The sequence below is a fragment of the Brienomyrus brachyistius genome, chromosome 1, assembly GCF_023856365.1.
Source record: "Brienomyrus brachyistius isolate T26 chromosome 1, BBRACH_0.4, whole genome shotgun sequence".
Lineage (NCBI taxonomy): Eukaryota > Metazoa > Chordata > Actinopteri > Osteoglossiformes > Mormyridae > Brienomyrus > Brienomyrus brachyistius.
Genome location: NC_064533.1, coordinates 22801963 through 22826261, shown reverse-complemented (window position 1 = coordinate 22826261; position 24299 = coordinate 22801963). Strand labels below are relative to the sequence as shown.

The 24299-nt window shown below is 44.3% G+C and overlaps 2 protein-coding genes across 2 annotated transcripts; one reads left to right on the top strand and one right to left on the bottom strand.

Annotated features, from left to right (window-relative positions):
* The first annotated feature begins 1390 nt into the window (after positions 1-1390).
* LOC125747636 (protein APCDD1-like) lies at positions 1391-13201 on the top strand. The gene is made up of 5 exons (XM_049023049.1): positions 1391-1837; positions 4146-4323; positions 5547-6063; positions 8755-9076; positions 9705-13201. Exons 1-5 carry the CDS (start codon positions 1753-1755, stop codon positions 10142-10144), a joined length of 1542 nt encoding a protein of 513 aa, XP_048879006.1. The 5' UTR covers positions 1391-1752; the 3' UTR covers positions 10145-13201.
* A 103-nt stretch (positions 13202-13304) lies between these two features.
* On the bottom strand, positions 13305-24238 carry LOC125747646 (vesicle-associated membrane protein-associated protein A-like). The gene is made up of 6 exons (XM_049023060.1): positions 24020-24238; positions 17335-17487; positions 16612-16715; positions 16014-16094; positions 14935-15117; positions 13305-14248 (listed from the first exon to the last, which is right to left on the bottom strand). Exons 1-6 carry the CDS (start codon positions 24075-24077, stop codon positions 14087-14089), a joined length of 741 nt encoding a protein of 246 aa, XP_048879017.1. The 5' UTR covers positions 24078-24238; the 3' UTR covers positions 13305-14086.
* Between the last annotated feature and the right edge of the window lie 61 nt (positions 24239-24299).

The window sequence follows — 24299 nt, the reverse complement described above, 5'->3', positions numbered from 1 at the left end:
TTAATACTCTGTCAGGCAGCAGAGAATCTTTAACAGGTGCCAGGGATGTTACGCAGGATATGAAGCGATTCTAGGTGCATGACGTAGTCATATGAATTAGCAGAGTGTATTAGGCTGATTATTAGGGGTAGAATTGTCTGAATTTGGGGAGTTATGCTGAGGGTTTAACTGAGATTCAGCAATGAATGCAACCTGCCGCTTGGACTGAGGCACATACCCGGACAGCGCCGCTGAACATGGTCTTGTCACCGCTGTGGCACCTTGCTTTATTCTTACAGGAATCATTTTGTTGCGATGGCAAAGAGACCGACCATTTCTAACAAGCCATTCCTAGTGACTCGAGAACCTCAGACACCCACCACATCTATATTTCATTTATTTTAACTTTAACAAAATAATTAGCAAGGGTGTAGGTTCAGTTTCAAAACTGGTGAGGACCAATTCAGCCCCCCCCCCCCAAAACATTTACAGTACTCCCACAATACTGGTAAGCACATCTCTCTAGTGTTCATTCCCAAATCTATGCCTTTCATAATTAAGCAAATATTTGTGTAAAACTTTATTTTTGTATGATTTTATTTTATGTCATTTTATAGGTTTAATTTTGTAATATTGTAGTATTGTCCAACTTTTGTGATGGGATTTACTTTTTAATATAAAGGACTACACTGAAGGGGTGGCATGGTGGTGCAGTGGTTAGCACTGTTGCCTCACACCTCTGGGACCCGGGTTCGAGTCTCTGCCTTTTTTCGAGTTTGCATGTTCTCCCCATGTTGTCGTGGAGTTTTCCCCCACAGTCCAAAGACATGCTGAGTTACTAAATTGTCCATAAAAGTGTGTGTGTGAGTGTGCCCTGTGATGGGCTGGCCCCCTGTCCTGGGTTGTTCACTGCCTTGTGCCCATAGTTTCTGGGATAGTCTCCAGACCCCCCATGACCCAGAAGGATAAGCAGCTTGGATGGATGGACTACACTGATGTAACATTAACTATCTTTTTAAAATACTTTTATAGCCCTATCTGCAAACGTATTGCTATTAAAGCATTTAGAACTGGTATTGATAATATTAATTTATGAAATACTTGCATCTATATGTAATAAAAAGTTTGTAGTTAAACTCATCCCTAATGACCAATGTTGCATCCTTGGTCTGTGTGATGTGATTGATTATTATCTAGTAATATTATCCAATATCCCACTATGTAATCGTAGGTAACAAATCCATTGTCAATTAAAGAATATAAGAAAGCGTTGAAATACACAATTTTCAATGCGTTCGGGGATTTTCCAAAGATGTTTTTACAATATTTGAAAACTGCAGTGTTTCCATCCCAACAATAGGGGGTGCAATTGAACCCCAAGCGCCCCTTGCACCCCAAATGTCCAGCTCTTCAGCAGCGGAACAAAAGCATTTAGCTGCGTCCCCACATCAGTACCGCAGCCGCTCTTATTCTTTATTATACAAGGACAATTTGGCTTTTGTTAAACGCTTGGAGTTATGGCTGGGGCTATGGGGAGGCTTTCTGTAAGGAGGCAGTTGTGAATTGTGCGTCTTTTTCCACCAGTGCCTCTGGATGTATTGATGGCAAGTGTTTGGGCAAGGGATGCAGCCGCGTGACTGACTTTTATACTTTGAAGCGGAGCGAGGACGCTTGTACATTTTATTTTATTTTCAGTTTGTTTTCCGTTATCTGAATATTCTTCACTTTGGCATAATTTGTGGAAACTTTCATTGAAACGAAATCTGAAGAGGCATGGGAAGTGATAAAGAAAATACACCTGATATGTTATCCTGGGTCTTCAGAGCGAGTCATGCCATCATTTTTCTTGTACTTATCGGTGAGTAATATTTACTCATAACAGTGAGTTTACGAACTTTAACGCACTTTTAAACACTTTATCATAAAAACACCAACAAATCACATCCTCGATGCAAAGAAGAAAATCAGGAATTGCATGAAAATAGATACAAAATGACTGTGGTGTTTATTCTGATGTAACGATCACTCTTAGATAAATTTATTTATTATTTTCTTAAGCGGGATGCCACGCTTTTGCTGTTCTTCAAGGGGACCTTAAAAACGCCTGTTTGTAAAACCTTTGAACCTCTGTTTACAAACATCGTAAAAACTTTTATTTCATTTCGCCTCAATTTTCCTACAAATCACTGACATTCCCATAAATGTAGAGATTGGTGATGCGCTGTTTTAAAATGATGACAATGAATGATAGTGGCATGAAGTGATTGAGAAGATAAAATAAGCCCAAGCACACGTTACTTTTATTTCTGAAGCAGTAATATTTTCATTATAAATAGTTACATTATTAGTTTCTATTACTGTTTCAGGCAAGGGAATGGCACGTCCAAACCAAATCTTTTCGCTAATCGCTTGCATTTCCCCCGATAGTTAAACGCAGCACGGCACAAATCTCATTCCTTGTTTCCTTTGGACTAAGTAAAAAAAAAGTGTTTTCCGAAAAGTGTGTCGAACATCCCGAATAAGAAGGCAGTAAAAATGAGGCAGCGGAGCAGATGGAAAAGAGCAGACTGACAAGCCGCAGCTGCCCGCCTTCAACGGGGAGGAAGCTACACTGAAGCCGCATCTTGGCTTTAACTTAAAATGAATTAGGGCTGATCTTCACTGCACTTTTTCTATAGCATGTTTAAGGACCGTACCGTCCTCGTTGCAGATTTCCCCAAATGGTAGTAAATACTAAAATTTAAGTTGGTTACTCTTTTGTGCTAAATTGGAATAAAATTACACATCAAACCAAAGGCAAATACATCAGGATAAGCGTTGTATTCTGCAATTAGTTATGAATAAGTCTTATTGATAAAAGGTTCATCTTTAGATGTTTAAGCACGTTTTGAGTCTTCGGAATAGATGGAAACTTGGATACCAGTGGGATTTTAGAGGGGCAAAAAATGCGTACAGCTTATTTTACACCATTTCCCATTTTCCAGAATAAAAAGCAAAACTATGTTGGAAAGCAAATGTTATCTTAAAATAGTTATGAAAATGAATCATACGATGAAGATTGGTAGAATGGATTGTTACATTTAGCTGTGTTGGTGACTCAGACTTGAGTGTCTTTGGGGTTTGAATCTGTTTTGAATCACGTCTGTCTGTGATCCCGGAACCAGAGTTACCTCACTATGGGGTACGTGCCAAAGGTTAACGTTTGTAGTGGTTTAAAATCTTGAATTTCCATATGTCTCTTTTTGTGATTTACGGAGGGGGCGACGGGTGAGTGTTTTTTTTTTTTTTTTTTGGTGGAGAGAGACTGTAAACCTGGATTCATTTTTGTGCTCAGCTGGTTAGCTTTGTGGCCAAAGATAGGGAGTGGAGGATTTGGACTTGCGACCAAGATATTTGAAGGGTTTAAATTGCGGGTAGAGAAATTGCGGACTCTAGAACTCTCTTTCAATGAAGTCCTGATTCAATCATGGAACCATAGGGGAGAGAATATGAGCAGGACAGCCTGCGTGTTTCAGGAGCTGGAGGTCTGGACTTACAGGATTGCATCTGAAGAAGGTTTTGTCTCAAAATACATATAAATATTTATGTTTAAATTAAAAGATTAGCCTAAATAAAGGCCTCTCATCTACCGGAATATTCCATACATTATTCATTTAGGAGACACATATCCAAAATGATTTACAATGGAGAAAGCTGGGTCAGCCTGTCTGGTGCAATTTGCTTAAGAGCCTTGCTCAGGTGCCCAATGATACAATCACTTTGCCAATCCTGGGATATGATCAGGCAAACTTCCGGTCACAGTGCCTTAACTTGCCGGACCACATGCCACCCACATAGGAACAATAAGCCCCCCAGTTGTAAATCAGCCTCTATGTACACGTAGGGCACCAAAGACCACCTTCCTCTATGACCCCCAATATGGTATTGCATTCATTACTTTTATATGACACTTTTATCCAAAGAGATGTACATTAGAGGGAAATCTTACGGGTTATGTGCGCTTGACCTTTGACTTCTTGGCACGACAACTGACAACGTTAATCTCAGTAAACTTTGATCATAACTAGGTGCTTGATGGCTGTAATCTCCGTGACCATTCGGTACGTTATGATTTCTCTGCATGGTGATATTCAGATTGTTCCTGTCTTTCGGGGTTATTCACACAGGTCTGGGCAAAGGCTCCCATTATGGCGACAACAGCTCTCAGGTGGTTTCCATGGCAAGGCACATGGGGCAGCAATATAAGGAATCGCAGTGTCACCTCTTGCTCAGTGACCTCCGCAACGGGGCGAGGGTCATTGTGCATTTGCCTCCCGACATCGAGGGCCATTGGGTCTCCACAAGGTAAGCTTCCATTTTAGGTTGCGCACTTAGAGAAGATGTTCTATCAAGGAAGATCACAGTTGATCTGAAATAACAGAAGTACAGAAAATACAATGTCACACAAAAGTGTTAGGCAGTCAAAGAAAGTAATGTTTAAATGATCGCATCTAATTTTATATCCATCAAAGTGTCAGATTAGCCATTTCAAAACCTCTTTAAAAATAATCCCAAGATTTTCAGCCACCGTCCAATACATACATGAATTTTGTGACTTGACCAGTATCACACCTTGTTTAGCCAATCAGCACCTCAGTGAATCCACCCATCTGCCCATATATTTTATGCCACTACATGTCCTGTTCAGGGTCACAGGGATTTGGGGCCTATCCTTTAAGCTATGGGCACAAGGCAGGGAACAACCCAGGACTGGGTGCCAGGCCATGACAGGGCACACTCTCACACCGTTTGCTAACACAAGCACACCTATGGGCAATTTGGTAAGTCCAATAAACCCCAGCATGTTTTTGGACTGTGTAGGGGGGACCCAGAGTAGCTGGAGCAAACGTACCACATGACGACAGAGAACATACAGACTCCACACACATGGGGCCATGGTGGAGACTGAAACACTGGTCCCAGAGGTGTGAGGCAACAGTGCTGACCACTGTGTCACCAGGCCACCACCACCCCCACCCCCCCACCTTTTATTTAACTAATTAAGTTAATTAATTAATTGAGCTGGTGGTGAAAATTAACAAATACGTGGAATGGCTGAGGTGTCCCTGAGGAGAGGTTTGGGAACTGAAGCGGTGTTCATCTAGCCATCCAACAAGATATCAGTAAATTTTTGGGAGAACTGAAGAAATCTCCTATTAATTTGCATATGTTATAATGTTGTGATGTATTTTAGAGCAAATATATGACTACTCCCTAGGTAAATAGCCTTAAACATTTTCTTTGGCTCCCTGACACTTATTCACAGTGCTTTATACAGTAACTAAGTAACACGAATATGTGTTTTGTTTTGTTTATCTTTTATAGCTGCCAAGTGTGGACAAGCTGTGTTAGATTCAGTTACACTGCTTAACTTCAGAGTAACTCAGAAGCATTAGTGGTTTAAGAACTACAGCAAAAACCCTGAATAATGCAGACTTTGTTTGAGTTTTATTTGGTGTAAATTAATTGGTGTTTGAAGGAAATTAAAGCTGTGAAACCAGGGAAAATATATCCTGTTGTTTTCATAGCTGTGAAGTGAGACCAGGCCCAGAATTCATCACCAGATCCTACAAGTTCTACCGGAACAGTAATTTCGAGGCCCGTCAGTTTTACTACAGAGACAATCACTGCACGTCGCCGGTTTACACGCTGGTGATCCGCGGCCAAATACAGCTGCGACAGGCCTCCTGGATCATCCGTGGTGCCACCGAGGCCGAGTACCTGATTCAGCACATCCAGGCTGTGTGTCACAGCCAGACGAAGGCAGCCCAGCTTAAAGAAGGCCTCAACTGCACCTGCCAGGGTCCGCAGAGGTCCTGGGAGCCCGGCGTGGGCTACGAGCTGCTGAACGAGCAGACCGGCTGCGACTGCTCACTTGGTCTCAATCTCACCATGCATGAGCTGCAGCTCCTGCGCTTGGAGAAAGTGTATCTTCACCACGGCCATGTGGTGGAGCAGCTCTTTCTGGGGGATGTGCATACGGACCCTGCCCAGAGGATGTATCACCGGCCCTCTAGCTACCAGGCAGCTCTTCAGAACGCTAAGGTCAGCAAGAAACATCTACACGTTGTGGGCAACCTTGATTAACCAGGCAGATGATCTGGTAACCTTCTGATTCTTAGGTCAGAGTTCATAAAATGCCTCAATATATCCAGCCATCCATCCATCCGTCTTCCATAACTGCTTATCTATAGGGTTGAGGCGAGCCTGGAGCCTATCCCAGGAAGCACAAGGTACAAGGCCTCATATGAATGCAAAATCATAGTAGGTTAGGCCAGAAGAAGTAGCCTTTGCAACTATCCCAGGATAGAGTGGTTAGGTGCCTGTTCTCATATCCAAACGATTGTAGATTCAAATCACATGGCCTGTAATCACATCTCCATTGAGCCCTTGAGCAAGATCCATAACCCAAGTTATGTGTCCCAATGCTTGTGGGATGAAGGCTGTGTTAAAATGCTAGTGAACTTTGGAGGAAGATCAGACACACGGCTCTTGGGTATTTCACTTCCAACCAGATACTCGTTTAAAGGCACAGCGCTGCTTTTGTCTGCTCCATAATTACAATGTTCTCTCCGTTACTTTGATTTTGTCCAATTTAAGTGGCGGGACTGATGTGGAGTCAACGAATTGTAATTAAAATGAAACCACTATGAGCTGGTTGACTGACACCACACCAAATCTGCTACAGTATTTGAGTGAGTAGATTCCTATAAATTTCATATAAATGTTGCCTTAGTGACCAGACCCCAGAATTACTGTGAGGGTAACTTAAATGTCTCTTTCGGGAGCTGTAACAATGCTTAAGACATTTAATGAAGAAGATTAAGAAAACAGAAATTGTCATAGAACAGACTCTGCAGTCGATTCTGTTTGTATCGTTACGACTCAATGGAATTTATAGAGTTATGTTCACCATGGCGATCATTCTTTTATTAGCCAAACCACAAATATCGAACTTTCACGTTAGATTTGTGAAACACTGTACATCAGACTTTTTTTTAAGAAAGAAGAGGGAAAGGTATTTTAAAATGCTGAAACTAAGAATTGTGTTTTGTAACACATTTTAGGTTAAATTTGATATCTAACTTATCTCAGAAGAAAACACTGAATCTGCCCGCCTAGATCTTCATGTTCGCCTCCATTAAACACTGTCCTGGTTTTCAGCCCAAGCTATTTATAAACAGTGAGTGAGTTCTGATTGCAATTGGAGAGCTGATCACATCGCAGTGTTGGGACGCTCCTGTCATGACACGTGACGTGCTGAGAGACGTGATTGGCCGTTTCTGTTCCAACGTTATGTTGTGCCATAGGCAGAAAGGACACAGTAGTCCAACAGTGTACAGTGTAATAGCACAGCCACCTGAATTCCTATGTATCTTTATATCCCAACTGACCAATAATTAAACATATTCGTATTTATCATGTGTGACTGAATGGTGTGTGAGTGTGCCCTGCGATGGACTGGCCCCCCATCCTGGGTTGTTCCCTGCCTCGTGCCCATTGCATCCGGGATAGGCTCCGGACCCCCCCGCAACCCAGTAGGATAAGCGGTTTGGAAAATGGATGGATGGATATTTATCATGCTAAATTATGATGCTCTAATTATCTTTCAAAAGGTCTTCGAATAAGGCCTCCTTTAATTATATTAGCATAAATTGAATTATTATGTATGAATTACAGAGTAGAACCAATACTTTTAGCAGTAAGGTTTTCTTGCCTAATGCTCAAATACAGTTTTGCAGAGAGACCTGCAGACTGTTGTCCATCTGACCTACACGTACCTTTTTCATTCCTTCATTTTCATTTTTTCGTCTCTCTGTTCATTTATCTGTTGTGCAATCAGCCCTTCTGGTGTATTTAAGCCGTACTGAGTTTTCCGTGCTATTTTCCGCGAATGGTGTTGGACCTTTGGGAAATGCTTTGCGATGCTTTTAATACTCGCCACCAGAGATTTCGGGAAAACGAGGGACCGACAAGGATCAGCAGTTGAGACAAAATCAGTTTTTAAAAGGCTGCAATTTGGTTGCAACCTGTGATCTTTAGTCTGAATTTCTGATTCAGGCTCTTTGACTTATGCCAGACTGTAATGGACTGGCACCCCATCCTGGGTGGACCCCAGCCTTAAGCCCCCCCCCAACCAGGATGAGTGGTGGGGAGATGGATTTATGGCAAATATTCTCAAAGGAACCACTTCACCACTCAATAGGCTGACAAAGCATTTAGCATGTTTAGTAAACCCATTTGGTGGATTCTGCGCTGGTACACATATCAGCTTATCAGAAACTGATTGGATGGCTGGCGTCGAGGACTGTGCCTGTAAACCAATAGCAGGCCGTCTGTCTCTGTCTCACCCAGAAGTGGAAAAGGGAACATTGGGCTTTTGCAGTCAGATTTTTTTTCTTTATTTTTCTGATACAAAATCAGTCATTTGTGATTGACAGGTAAGGATTCCCCATACTCCATAGATTAAAAAAAAACATATGCACATCTATTATCGCTGTCATAATAATAATAATAATAATTATTATTATTATTATTATTATTGTCCTTGTTGAATTTTCCCTCTTTATTGTGTACACCATGTTCACATGAGGCAATGTCTGAGGGGGGTAGTACCATGTTTCGATTGGGTGGGGGGCGGGGGAGTATTTGTGGATGAAAAGTAGTAGGAAGTACTATGCAGGGATCCCCCCTTTTCCCTGTGGATTCAGATTCCCGTCTTTATGTCGGTTGCAGAACCACGAGCAGGCCTGCGTGGCATGCCGCATCATTGCGCGGTCAGGGGAGCAGCGGCCACCCGTGCTGCCGCCGCGAGCCGACCTGGCGGTGGCGCTACAGGGCCAGTGGGCGAGCCTGCGCTGCGAGGTACGACCGCAGGGCCTCTTCCTCAAACGCCATTTCATCTTCCATGACAACAGCCACACCTGGGAGGGCCACTACTACCACTACATGGACCCTGGATGCGAGCGGCCCACCTTCAGCCTCTACGCAAGGGGGCGCTATACCCATGGTTTGCAGTCGGAGAAGGTCATGGGCGGCACTGAGTTTGTTTTCAAAGGTACACCCCCATCGAGTATTTTTAGTGGAACAATTGGAGCTCCTAGGCTTGTTCCCAAATGACGACAGCTGGGACTCATTTCTTCTCTCAAAGTTCTTAATCATGAAGCTATCAAACGAACCGTAACAAGGGCCTTGCAGGAGCCCTGAGCTGCATGCAGAGAGAGGTTGTTTTCTGGGTTAAATTTTTAAGTGAATGTGTTGTTAACGTGGACCTCTATCCAGGAGAGCGCTTGTCGTTTACAAAAAAGTACTATAGCTAAAAAATAAATAACTAGCATTTACAGTCAAAAGATCTATACAGCTATGTGGCTGTTAGCAGAACACTAGTGTCACCTAAATAAGGAACGCGTTTATTTAATATATAGTAAAGTGACTGTTTGTGGCCAATAGTTCAAAACATATCTAGTTACTAAGAAAACAGCAAACATGTAGAGTTAAAAACTAAACAAATTGCTATCAAGCCGAGTCAGAAGATTGTAGCTAGTTTACTGGTTACTAGAACATCCTGCTTCAGCATCTGCTAGAAGGACCACATTTATTTAATTAGTGTAGTGACTGTTTGAGTGTGTGAATATGGCCAAACCCAGCTGTGCTGTGTCTTTTGAACGGTGTTTCTATCTACGCAGTGAACCACATGAGGGTGAAGCCCATGGACCTGTCCACGGTGTCCCTCCTGAACGTCTTCGACAGGAATGAGTGTGGAGAAGAGGGCTCCTGGCAGCTGGGCGTGGAGCAGGACGTCACAGCCACAAATGGCTGCGTAGCGCTGGGCATCCGGCTGCCCCACACCGAGTACGAGCTCTTCCGCGTGGAGCAGGACGCCCGCGGACGCTTCCTCCTCTACAACGGCCAGCGGCCCAGTGACGGTTCCAGCCCAGACACGCCCCAGAAAAGAGCCACCTCCTATCAGGAGCCCCTGGTCCGGTGTAGGGCCAGCAGCCCAGGGGGCCACGGAGAGGCTGGGGACCAGGTCCCAAGACGCAGTGGGGGCAGCGGGCGGTGGCTTGGCCTGGCAAACGTGGCTGTGACCCTACTTCTCACCCTCCTAACCCTACAGCCATGTTGATCTAAAAGGACCAAACGCACACGAACATTTACACTTATATACATGGATATGTTTCATACTCGCATGCGTTCAGGACAGGACATCCAGGCAGCTACAGCTAGAATTACCCCCCGGAGGAGGAACCGCACATCATCCCGTGGTCTATACATCTCCCAGTGACCATGCGGAGAAACATACGGCAGGACGCAGGCTGAAAGGGGAAATGTGCTGCCTTTTGTCGTTCCCATCCCACAATACACCGGTTTCTTGTTCATTAGTTATGGTGGGGGGCTACTCATAGTTGTTTTCCCTGTTTTGACCTTAGAAAAATTTAAAAAAGAGTTTAGAACCCCAAATTCCTAATCACAGTCCAGTACTTCTGTAGTAGCTACGCTCCCCAGAATGGCCGTGAAGCAGGGCTCACCCCGGACGGCACGGCCAAGCAAACCATGTGACCCAGGGGTCAGAGGAAGAAACAAAGACTGTAAAGATGGGGGTGAACACGGCCGGGGTGGTGTCAGGCACAGCACAGGGGCAAACGCATACAAGAGGCACAAAACCGGGTCGTGGTGTTGGGGGGTGTTTACAGTGTAATGCAGGAGGCAAAATAAAACAGGGAAGAAAAGCATCGTCCTCCTAGGCCCATCCATCCAGCATCCATCAGAGCCCAGAAACTCACTGCAAGAATAGCAAGATTCCCCAAAGAGAACATGTTCCGTTATAGACACTTTTATAACTAGTAAGTGAAAGCTTACATATTTTGTATGATCAAATAATTTACTACAAGAACTTACACTCATTGGCCACTTTATTAGGTACACCTTGCTAGTACTGGGTTGGACCTCCCTTTTGCCTTCAGAACTGCCTTCATTCTTCATGACATAAATTCACCAAGGTGCCTGAACATTCCTCAGAGACTCTGGTCCATGTTGACATGATGGTGTCATGCAGCTGCTGCAGATTTGTCACCTGCACCTTCATGATGCCAATCTCTCGTTCCACCACATCCCATATGTGTTCTGTTGGATCGAGATCTGATGACTGTGGAGGCTATTTGAGTACAGTGAGCTCACTGTCATGTTAAACAAACCAATCTGTGATGATATGAGATTTGTGACATTGTGTGTTATCCTGCTGGAAGTAGCCATTAGAAGCTGGGTACACTGTGGTCATAAAGGGATGGACTCAGGTAGACTGTGACAATTAAACGATGCTCAGTTGGTATTAAGGGGCCCAAAGTGTGCCAAGAAAATAGCCCCCACACCATTACCCCACCAGCAGCCTGAATTGTTGATACAAGGCAGGATGGATCCACACTGTCATCTTGTTTATACCAAATTCTAAACCTAACATTTGTATGTCACAGTAAAAATCAAGACTCATTTGGCGAGGCAACGTTTTTCCAGTCATTGGTTGTCCAGTTCAGTGAGCCAGTGCCCACTGTAGCCTCAGCTTCCCATTCGTAGCTGGCAGGAGAACCACTGCTGACTGGATGTTGTTTGTTTTTCAGACCGTTCTCTGTAAACCCCAGAGATGATTGCGCATGAAAAATCCCAGTAGATCAGCAGTTTTATGAATTCTCGTTCCAGCATGTCTGACACCAACAGCCAGGCCAAAGTCACTTAGATCACCTTTCTTCCCCAGTCTGGTGTTTGATGTAAACATTAACTGAAGGTCCTGACCTGTATGAGGATATTGTGCTGCTGACATATGATAGATTAAATAGATTAAATAGATTAAATGACGATACTTTATTGACCCCTGTGGGGATGTTCTTGCTTGCCTACCCCATCCTGCTCTCCATGACTCACAGGCACATATGTAGGTGAGATCCAGCTTGGCAGTGAAGGGCAACCACCCATAGCGATGCCCATGGAGCTGGAAGTTAAGGGTCTTTGCTCAAGCACTCACAGAGGTGAGAAATCTGCTGTGGCCGGAGCTTGAACCGGCAAACTTCCAGTCACAGGCACAGACGCTTAGCTCCCCGAGCCACACGCTGCCCTCAAATATTTGAAGCAGATACTATACATGCGATTAACAACAAGCAGCTGAACAGGTGAATCTAATAAAGTGGACAGCGAGTATAGATTCTTTGTACTCCTAAACAGGGACACACTAAGCTTAGATAGAGCTCGTGGGAGTTTTACTTACACAAAAATGCTGAAAGCAGAATGAAAAATTGGTTGAGAGAGATGGCCATTAAGATTGTAGAAGATGCGAGTCCAAGCAAGTAGAGGAGGCGGGAACAACCAATCAGATGTCTTGGTCCTGACTCTTCTACTTGCTTGGACCCACATCCTCTACAATCGGATTGATTATCTCTCTGAACCAATAATTTCGTTCTGCCCTCAGAACATTTTTGTGTAAGTAAAACTCCTATGAGCTTAGAGTGATGTTTTACAAAGGAACAATATCCCTTTAAGGCACGAGCAGTGTAGCTGCCGTACTGAAAGTCTTTGCGAGCTGCCAAACACTTTTTAAAGGGAGGGGCTGTTTTATTGGCAGGCTGCAGGCATTCTTACAGCCGATAACGAGGCAGAGGGGGACAGCCTTGCCCTAAACCAATGGAAAACATCTTGCAATCGCATTTTCTATCTTCTTATGGGGCAGCTGGTAGGTGCTGGGAGCCACTTCTGGAAAGTTAACAGCAGTTTGAAGCCTAACAACTACAGCTGTTAAAATCAGAGAGAACAGGGGAGAGATTAAAGTATTTACTGCCACTTTCAGAATACAAGCTAGCAAAAGTATGACAAGAGCAGCATTGAGTGCAAGCAGTCTTCAGTGCCACATCAAAACATCATGACAGCAGCTTCCAGAGTAAAGACGATGATTCCTGTATAGCAGGCACATTTCAAGCAAACAAGCAATACATGGCTTTTTAGAATAGAATATCTTCATTATTATATGTATCTATTACGGCATGGGAGAGAAGGGTTAGAAACCTTTGGGAGCAGCAGAAGTTGCATTTTGACCTCCAACCACTAGGTGGAGTGACCAGAGTGCAGGATCCTAGAGGACTTTTGGCCCCTCTATGAATATTATTCATTTTAATGGAATCATTCACTCCTTCTGTTTCAATTTAAGCTTCCATATTAACTTTACTACGTTCTTTATGGGAAAAACAGAAAGTAGGGCTTTAATAATAGATGACATAATAAAGACAAACAAGGCTGTTATAAAATAATGTTAAAGATTTTTTTAATTTTTGTTAAATACCATGGGAGAGGATTGTAAGAATTAAGACTTTAATTCAGTTGACATTTGCCTCATGAGGGATACATGATTTGTAGAGGGGAAAAGTACATAATAATAATAATAATAATAATATAATAATAATAATAACAACCCAAACGTTTTAGCTGGAGTCAGCAGAAATAGGAAAATACTGGACAAATATACATGGGGGGGGAAAATCACACTGTGTACCCCAACCAAACCTCAAATACCCCACCCAAAAGAAAATTACTCCAGACTGACAAATTTCTCAGGCAATTTAGCAACAGGTAGCAAAACGTTTGTATGCGTGTTTGATTTTCTTTAAAGGATTAAAACAACATCTACAAGACGTGTATTTTTCCATTCAAGTCATTTTAAAAGCAGAGAGAGAAAGACAGCATGATTCTTTGAGTTTTTAAACAAAGGTCCCATAACCTCAGGTACCTACACTCTGGAAATGTAGCATTTCTTGTTCTTCCTCCATAATGAGCCCCAAGCACTCATCTCCCTCCACCTCCGCTCACCTTAAAAAAGGAGCGCCATCCATTTCCAGTCTGCGCGCATGCCAACCGCGTGAGACACCGTTAAAAGCCAAGGTCTGCCCAGGATATCGTACATCGCATACTGCAGGTGGCGCTGTGGCCAACCTGTGACGCGGCAGGTCAACAGAAAGCACATGATTTCGACTCCCCGACCTCCCCCCACCCCGGGCACAGAGAGGCGCCACCCCAACCCCATTCCACCATACTACAAGATGAACTTCCCCAGGAAGAACCCGATGAAGATGGCGGCGATGACAACAAGCAAGGATGGAAGAGAGCTGGAGCCGTAGTCTCTGCCTGCCAGGATGGCTGAGCTCGGGACGGCACTGTCTGTCCTGGGGACCTTGCGCATCCTCAAGCCATCATCCTGGGGACGAGGAGGGGGAGGAGAGGCAGGCCAATCAACACAGTGGAAAACACCTCAGCCAAAAAACCATTAGCATGTAGCTTAACCTGTGCTAACTTAATGTCCCATAAGGCAGTGCTTCCTAATTTTTGCTCCCTCCAATACCTAACAGGGCTGTGTTGGGGGCTGGGAGGGAGCAAAAATGTGGACTAGGTCAGGAAACACTGCTCAAAGACCCCAGGACATAGTTATTGTCTAATCAAAAGAAGTGGATAGGATAGAAGACTTAAGGGAGATATTCTTGTTTGGATAGTGATGTTGCGGCTTTGTGTCAAATACTTTAACAAGTCCTCCTGTTCAGCAAGGGCATGGGCTGGACAGTGAAGAGCAGCTTTAGCTGCTGTAGCCCAACAAGGAGAGAACTGCACTACCCATGCAAGGGCTGGGAGCTCACATGAAATTGTTAGATCGCCCTCTACTGTTGGGCACATACCCACAATGGGCAATTCAGCCATTCTCCTAAAGTACAGGAGAACCATCCCTGTGCCCAGGAAAGACACACACAGATGTGGCATGGATGTGTGAGGCAGTGCTACCCATCAATCACTGTGCTGCAGAATGAACTCATCTAGCGATGCATAGCCAATCAATGACCTTGCACACGGAAAATCCCGCCCAAATGAAAGCGGGCTGGCATTCTGAAGCACCTTGAGCTGCCGGTTCTCGTTGTCCAGCCTGACAACCTCCAACTGGAGCCTCCTGCACTCCTCCACCAGCTTCTTGGTCTCGGTGTCGTCCAGGGCCAGGCTGCCTGGCTTGGCCATGGACAAGGGGCCGTCCACTTTGGACAAGTTCAGCATGGGGGTGGATTTACTGGAGTCGGTGTCGCTCTAAAAGCAGTGAAACAGATAAGAACGTTGGTTTGCTACTCGCCATCCAGGCAGTCAGCTGACTGAATTGGCCCCTCCCCTTCAATTCAGTGAAGCATCAATTATATATTAAAAAAAAAAGCTGGTAAGTCATAGTAAGGAAAAAGGGCACAGTTTACATGCACTGGAGGTACTACAGTGCCACCATGTGGTAATATTTGATTCTAATCTGACTTGAGGATCACACAGTACTTTAACATTTGAATGATGTGGCACGACAATGGCTAGTTTACAGCTGTAGGTGGACTTTCCTGGAAAGAGCAGTAGATACCATTAACCAAAACCAATATATTTACATATCAGTGATATCCAATGAAAACCCACTTTTTGAAGATTGTGACTTTTTACTATTCATGGAATATTTTCCTGTCTACTGATAGCGTTTGACAGCCAATTGACCAATGAAATGTTTTATGAAGTCTTTTTAATTAGCATTTGTTTGTACTAGTTAATATTTGTATCCATGATGGGTGTTTGTTGAATATTGCTGATTTTAACAATGTAACGCTGACAAGCTAGATAATCAATAATAATTAATAATTATCGTTGTGAATTGTGAGTATTATGCGAGATTAGTTTGTATCTTCCCGACTCTAGCATATTTATCTCGTTGACAACAATTCATGTATTCATGTAAATCCATTTAAACATCAAACTGTTCACCGACAGCTATGTAAAGAAAGGTTTCCATTTGTGGTGTTAAGGGTGACATTACATTGTTTTACGTTTATTTTGTATAGTGGTTTTTGTATAGAGAAAAGGTGGTTATTTTCTCACTCCTGAAATAATGTAATTTGGGAGCTACGCGTCTTTCATTAGACAGCGATGATATAATAGCGAGACCAAGGGCCTCTCACCGATCTTTCATTCTCCGAAGGCAGTTCAAAGACGCATCGCAGCTTGGAGTCCATGAGGTCATCGGGTTTTGCATCCCTCCACTGCGAGATGGGGGGGGGGGGAGGGTTAGTGTTGGGAGGGGGGTCAGGCATGTTGTTTAGGGCCATCCCAAAAATCATCTGAACATACATCCTCTAACAGACCGCTCCTTTTAAGACATACAGTTTATAAAAGGCTAAATAATATTTACAAATGTAACTTAATATTAACTCTAGAAAAATACAAGCAATAGCATGCAATATATTAAAGTGGACTGCCAATGAGATTATTAAAGTCAAAATTTCCGTTATAAGTGTGAGTGCACCGACTTCTAAAACAGGAAGCAGGTTATGAATATTTCAGTTACTTAAAAGTCATCAGAAAAATAATTTCTGGGCTAACTGATGACATACAGTTATTCCTCAAGTCATAAAACCAACCAACCAAAATAAAAACCTTTCCATTATGAATGGCAGCGCACATGTATTTTTCCTGGAATCGACCACATAAATTTGAAATTAAACTGCGTTCAGCCAGAGTTCTGCTTTTAAATATGTGTGCGATCAAGAAACATCTTACCACGGCTTCCAAGTCTGAAACACCGGATGGCGCAAAAATGGTCTGCACCATAAATTTGTGTTTGCTTTTCTCGTTGGGATCATAGTCGAACGGCTGCAGCATCACTGGACAATGAGGGGAAAAACACACATTTAAAAAATGACAGGAGCAGGCTGACTGCTTAATTATTTTTTCAAATTAGCGCAGAACACAGGTGCTCCTCAACTTACGATGGGCTTCCGATGAAAAGTATTGTGAGTTAAACACAAGTCGAATATGAATATATGACATGATAAATAAGCAGGTAAACGAATAACTACTATCAGTGAATAGGTAAAAGTTTGCTTAAATGTAGAAAAAAAAACACTGTATGATATGTTTATCCCTGCTAAAGAGATTGTATGTGTGGCTGTGTGGATGTCGCCATCACCCAGCATCAGTAGTAAGTATTGTACAGCATATCGTCAGTCCAGGAAGACATCACAAGACAAACTATTGTAAAGCGAGGATCAACTGCTGGGATAAGGGGAGTGGTGGAAAAACCCCAAGTGGGAGGGACTACAGCACAACATCCAATCAATGCCTGAACTGGAACCAGTAAGGGCAGCTGATGAAGGAGCCAATGGGAAGCGAACTAAAACAGCCACTGAATGGCTGCGCATGATAATCTCACCCACAGCAGCTTAACGCTATCTTCACTGTAAATTCCTTTCACATTTTAAGCTTTAAATTAATGCTGCTTACCAGACACAGTCATGGAAGTACCGGGTTCGATGACGCCGCTGTTTGGACGCACGCAGTACCGGCGCGGAGCTGTGGTCTTAACCTTGAAGCAGACTTTTCGGTCTGAGGGGTTCTTCAGCCGGAGGTTTGTGGTCACCACATCCGTGAAGGGCCCTGATGAGAGAAGACCACATTGCCCATTACCATTATAACGGCCTTCGCTACACGCACTTTCTTATATACACCTTATTCACCAGGAGTACCATGATCTCCTTCCACTGAAGGTGTCCGTTTTCTGAATATCACCCCCCTCCCCCACTATTTTTCCTATTCTTCCCTTTATAAATCATTACCTGTGTCTGTTTGCTGACCTTTAAGCTCTCATTGTCTCAAGCCCAACTGTGACCTCTCAATATTTCATATTTATTATTATTCCTACAACCCAACCCAGCACTATGTATCCCACGGGACCCTAATCAGGACACTATTATATTATACCAGCTGTTAAGTGTCCCATTAGGATATTTTTGGGCATTTCCTGGGGAAAAAAATTTAATAAAACAGACCGCACCTTATCGTCCGATGTGGTCCCCAGCTTTCAGGAAGGGGAAGCACAGGAAATGAGGAAACAGTGACTGTCTTCCCACAATGCATCTGCCCTCCTCGCTCCCACGACTATCAGAGTACCCCAGCGACCAGCTCAGCCTCCTCTGACCGGCAGGCAGCGCCAGTGAGTCAGAGAACCAAACATACTTGGATGTGGCTCAACACACAACGCCGCCCACAAGACAAACAAGGGAGAGCCTAGGAGGAAGGGGGCTGACTGACGGGAAAGCCGCAGCGTGGGAACGTGGAGGGAGGACGGCGGCGGAAGAGGAGCTCTGCCAGGATCAGGGTTAGAATGGAAGATCACTGTCTGCATTCCTACCAGCCACTACTGGGAATTCATTTATACAGGCGGGCAGTGGGCATTCATGTGTCGCAGAGCACCTTCCCCTCCATGGCCGCAGCGCCGTCCACATAGTCAGCGGCTCCCCAATACATGGAGCATTTGCCGCATACAAGCTCAAAGAAATAAAAAGACACACCACGCCTTGCTTTACCAGGATGCGGAGCTCAGGATGTCGAGTTGCAGAAACAGGACATGGGGTCGACAAAGACGGGAAGTTCAGCTAATAGCCGGTACCGGAATCAGAACCACACCTAGAGACCCCAAGGTCGCATGCTCGCTGTGCTGCTCGGCGCCACAGTGCTGCTGTCAGCCACTGGCTAGCGGCACTTAAGAAATGCAACGTCACAGCAACTACATCCAGGATTCTTTTCTTATATTAGCCACTTGCAGGAACAGGAAGCTTTCAGTCCTTCTTCCTCTCTGTTGAGATAGAGATATAGAAAGAGTTGAAAGCAAGTCTTGGGGTTAGAGTGCAGGGAAGCCATGTACGCAGCACCCCTGGAGAAGGTTTTTGGGATTATGGACACACACACACACACACACACACACACACACACACACACACACACACACACACACACAGACAGACAGACAGACAGACAGACACAGACAGACACAAACACACGGAATTCGACTGGCCCAAAGACACACCCAGACGGCTGAGATTTTTGCAGGATTATCAGGACAGACAAATTAACCCGACCCACGCGACTAAGAAGCTGGAGCGATGCCCCCGATCAAGCTGAGGATATTTTCGGTGTCTCCAGGGTGGCATGATCAGAGAGAGACGCATACGAGGCGGCCGACTTCACACCCTAAACTGAAATTAAGAATTGGTGCTTCTTCAGAATTATATTCAAAAAGAGATCTGTAATCAACAGCAATGCAAGCTGACTTCTGCCACATTAATGTCGTTAGAGCAACAAGCTGTACAATGCACTGAATAAAAGATGACTCATCAAACATTACACAAGATGTAAGATTATAGAGATTGAAAGCAGCCCTGCTCAAATATTTATCCAGTTTATTGTTCTTGTACCATATGTTACACCTGCTGATCATAGAACATACGTTTTCAGACATTTGCTGTCTTTACTTTGCTGCTTGATATGTGTGATAACTGTATATCTTTGGGGGGGTGAGGGACTTTTTAAAATTCTGCATTCTTTCATATTTTTTAAAGTAAATGCGTGTCTAAATGCGAGTAATGTTTAAGCAAGTCCTGTCATAAGGGTTTCAGTGTGTGGCTGAATATGTTCATTGTACACGACAAATAAAGGACTTTGAATTTAAACTGAAACATTAAATATAGTTTGCGCTTGAAAACTGTCCCTAATATGACGATGCGATCATGGGACGGTCTCCACCACTACAGGAGAGGTGTCTATTAGGGCTGCACAATATCACACCGTGATACAATCAAGATATACGCACATGCTCAATAATTACCAGGACTTTAGGTGACTGGCATAAAAATTTCTCCAGACGACGTCTTTTTGGTACTATACAGATGTTTACTTACGCTCACAATTTGGTAAGCAGATTAGAAGTACGGTTAAAATTTTAATGGAGATGCATATTGTGACACCAGTCAGTCAATAATCTGTATAAGCAAGGCATATCCATGTCCTTAAAAAAAATAAAATAAGTCATGTTCCATATTTCTTTGAAACGTTAAACCCCACAGTAGATTCCCCAAAGCATTGCCCCCCCCCTCACAATAATCAACAGCACTGTGTCAACTGTGGAGACCTTCAAAACCCACCATTTCCCAAGACCTGACGTTCAAGACCAATATCAACTCCATCCTCAAATAGGCCCCGCAGATGATTACTTTCTGCTGCAACTGAGGAACCTGCCACAGACTGCTCAGAAGGTTCTACACTGCAGTCATCGAGTCCGTCCTGTGTATATCCATCACCGTGTGGAACAACCATGAAACGGGGCATGAACAGACTGCAGGAACCGGAAAGGACAGCAAAAAATTTAACTCGTTCCCTTCTGCGTCGTTTCCACCAACGCGGAGCCCTTGGTGCAGTTTGAGATCCTGCCTGCACTTCCACCGGTTCCAAAAAAGGAACAGAACCCAAATGTTAGGCAGGCAGAAGTGAGAGTAAAGTAAAGGTTCATACGTAGTCAGATTTTTAAGACTTATTTTAATCGGCTTTGGATTTTTCGTTTTTATAAACTGCGGAACAGAATAAAAAAGTTTTCAAAGTAAGATTCGTTGCTCTCTGTCTCTATTGCCTGCATCCCCTTTTGTCTCCTTAAAGGTTCCCCATCCGTATGTGTGTGAGATTTATTCTCACTCACTGTTTTACCACTGACCTTTTGAGGATCACGCAAGAACAAAGAGTTTGCTAAAAACTTTGCTGTCTGCCTCATGGTTTTATTGGTTTGACCTACGATATTTTTATAATTTATTATTAAATCTGGTTAGCAAATTGATCTTTCGATTTCTACAGAATAAAAAAATAATAATGTAACGTTATTCTGTTAATAAACTGGCAAGTTGTTTCACTACTGGCACCGGCAATATGTCCGACAAAACTACATCGGATATGGAATAAATTTTCAGGGTATGCGGAAGGTTCGAACGCGATACCGCGTCCCGCTCTCACTGACATTACGGTTCCAAACTCTGAGACCAACTGTTCTGTGGTGCTATGCTGGAGTTGTTTTTTTCTTGCCCTGGACTAGTTTTTTGTAGTGGAAACCAGTTCCAAATTGGTAAGATGTCCGGCACCGGAACCACATTGGTGGAAACAAGACATTCAAGAGGGGCGGCATGGTGGTGCAGTGGTTAGCACTGTCGCCTCACACCTCTGGGACCCGGGTTCGAGTCTCCGCCTGGGTCACATGTGTGCGGAGTTTGCATGTTCTCCCCGTGTCGTCGTGGGGTTTCCTCCGGGTACTCCGGTTTCCCCCCACAGTCCAAAAACATGCTGAGGCTAATTGGAGTTGCTGAATTGCCCATAGGTGTGCATGTGTGAGTGAATGGTGTGTGAGTGTGCCCTGCGATGGGCTGGCCCCCCATACTGGGTTGTTCCCTGCCTCGTGCCCATTGATTCCGGGATAGGCTCCGGACCCCCCGCGACCCAGTAGGATAAGCGGTTTGGAAAATGGATGGATGGAAGACATTCAAGAACCAGAAAATGGGCAGGGAATATTGTTATAAATTCTTCACACCCTGGACACATGCTTTTTCAGCTCCTCCCCACCAGCAGACATTGCAGGAACCAGGACCTCAAACCTACTCAACATAGGAGCAGTTTCTTCTCTCATACCATCACCCTCATAAATAGCTGACCTGCATCATCTGCTATGAAGCAGCTACTCGTCTTCATACCCTGCTTCACATCTACAAATACTGCATTCCCATGTCAGGTGCATCAGTGGTGTTGTGCATCACTGCGTGTAATTTATTGTGTATTTAATCTGTATATGGCTTGTATCCATCCATCCATCCATTTTCCAAACCGCTTATCCTACTGGGTCGCGGGGGGTCCGAAGCCCATCGTGGAAGCAATATGGCTCGAATATTATCTGTAAATATGTTTTGACTGTATATTGTCTAACTTAAGAGACACCAAATTCCTTGTGTGACTTAATATGCTTAGCCAACAAATCTGCTTCTTTTCTATTCAATAAATCTGATTCTGATGGCAACCAGACTCAGAAGACTCATAAGTTTCATATCAGTGAAAATTTCCATATCAGCACTACATACGCAATCAAAAAAAAATTAATGCCCAATCCACCTGAGAAGGGACTACACATGTACCCCACAGGTTGTTGGGTCAAGTCCCAGGAATAGCACTGAAGCCAAACTGGAGCGAGCTCCCAGACTCATCTAATTATAGGAGCTTGTAAAATCGAAGCAGTAACTCACTTCGGAAGAATGAAGCTCAGTGTCAGAGATATTTTATGTTCACGAGTGGCAGCAGTGCACAGCAAAGCATTGCGCTTAAGGGGAACATCAACATAAACGACATGCAAGACCATAATACTCCAACTATGCAGACCTCTCCCAGACCTTGAGGTTGATTTGGTGTTATAACTGCATTCCACAGATACTAAGCCTGGCTGTAGGTGACATGTCAATCCCAGCAAAATCCCCACTGTGTTTTGTCTGGGGGAAAGGAGAACGTTTCAGTACAGAAGGGATCCTGACAATATTAATTAAAAGCTCTTCCATTCACCGTACCTTTAACTGGCCATATCAAAATACTCCGGTGAAAAAAAACAACATGCTTAAAATCGGCACTACCGCTGAAAGTGTGGACTTCTTAAATTTTATCTGTGGATCGAATAAGGTCAACAGCGCAATAAATTCGAGTACTATTTTATTTTAGGCACTTAAACCGCCCTTTGGCTTTATTTACCTGATTACAGGAAAGGTGTAGCGCAAACGTGCATTTTATTTCACCTGTTCATTCGACAGGACAGCTAACGATATTGCTATTAACAGTATGAGGTTAAGGTGAAAAACTCGACGATACATAAAAACAAGAGCTTTCAGATTCATGCGGGACTCCATTCACCGGGGCACCCCCTAGGCCTACATCGCTGGCCTGCCCGAGAGGAACAAAACCCCATCCATCCAAATGGCACGCTGCTGCCGTCCAGCAGTTCAAGTAGTAAACAGCAGGATCGGCCACAAGTGACGTAGGACGAACTGCACATATGCGGTCCCACATGGTCACGTGTGACCTGGCCGATCATGTGACCTGCTCGCCGTTCACCACGACCCGATCACAGTGCCCTTCATTCCACATACTGGTTCCAAGTGTACAGGGTGACAAATAATGCCAGCCATCTCATTAATCGCGACCTTTGAACCAGCACCAGTCATCGCGTACTTGTAGCAGATAAGAGGTTTAGGGGGAACCCGGAACTTGCGCTAGAATTTTCAATTATGTGACAGATCTTAATAAACAAGGATCTACACAGACACTAGAGCTAATACACGAAGCTGAAAGGCAAGCTTCCACATTTAACAACTCTGTTACTTTATAAGGATCAGTCGTAATCAGCGTCCATTTCTTTGCCACGTATGTTTAATGTTGCATGGGTATTTAACAAGCTTCGGTTTCCATCCTTTGAAGTTTAATGAAACAAAAATAAGCACTGAATAAAACAGTGATAGAGTGAACCCACCCATGTGGACTTTTTCGGGGATGGGGTGGGTTATTACCTGGACAGGGTTGATATGTAGAGAGACGAAACTCCCAAATCGACCGCACATTATTATAAAAGTTGTTCCCTTTTAACGGACAGTGATCTCGCTAAAGAAAAAAAAAACCCGCTATGATGTACATAGACAACTAGTTAAAGACCCAAACTACCAACTGCAACGTGGTACCAAGAGGAATTGGCTGCCTTTACGATCCGACACAATCATGAGGCAGACAGGCCCAGTGACACATCAGCGGAATGCCAAGTTTCTGAACAGTGCTGCTCCGGCTGGATGGGAGAGCTCAAACCCGGGGGTACAGGGGGGCACAGGGAAGGGAACTCCCCCTGCCGCACCTCCTTAAGCACGTGGTCCCGGCCAGTCGAGCGGCAGTCCGTCTGGAACCACGCAAAGCCCCTTTACCTCTGTCAAAATGGCGTCGGAGGCTTTACAAGAAGCAACGAAGAGGGTGTGAGTATTACACCCCCCCTCCTCCTCCACGATCCGGAGTGCAGCGTTACAGCTAGGCCCCGACTAAGTCCCAGCACCCACAGTAAGCGGCGGTGCATCTCCCTTACCTTTAAATCGCAGATCGCTAGGCGGATCCAGAATAAGGATTTGCTCTGATTTGGACATTTTTTCACTCCTCGGGGAAGGGGGAAAGAAAAATAATAAACCGCTGCCGACGGCTGCGCCGAAGGACTGCTGCGATTGGAGACGGGATCTACAGCTCTCGAAAGGAACGCGCGCGACCAGTGTCTGCGCTTTTACGGCCGGGACCACTGCGGTTGCTATGGGTGACGTCACATGTGCGCCGCGCAGGAGTCGCACAGCCGGAGCTGCCATTGCACTAGGGTG

Coding starts and splice junctions, on each gene's coding strand:
- LOC125747636 (XM_049023049.1), top strand. CDS start 1,753: ATGGGAAGTGATAAAGAAAATACACCTGATATGTTATCCTGGGTCTTC. Junction 1,838..4,145: donor CATTTTTCTTGTACTTATCG/GTGAGTAATATT, acceptor TTATTCACACAG/GTCTGGGCAAAGGCTCCCAT. Junction 4,324..5,546: donor GGCCATTGGGTCTCCACAAG/GTAAGCTTCCAT, acceptor TTGTTTTCATAG/CTGTGAAGTGAGACCAGGCC.
- LOC125747646 (XM_049023060.1), bottom strand. CDS start 24,077: ATGTCCAAATCAGAGCAAATCCTTATTCTGGATCCGCCTAGCGATCTG. Junction 15,118..16,013: donor CTTCGGAGAATGAAAGATCG/GTGAGAGGCCCT, acceptor CACTGCTTTTAG/AGCGACACCGACTCCAGTAA. Junction 14,249..14,934: donor ACGAGAACCGGCAGCTCAAG/GTGCTTCAGAAT, acceptor CCTCGTCCCCAG/GATGATGGCTTGAGGATGCG.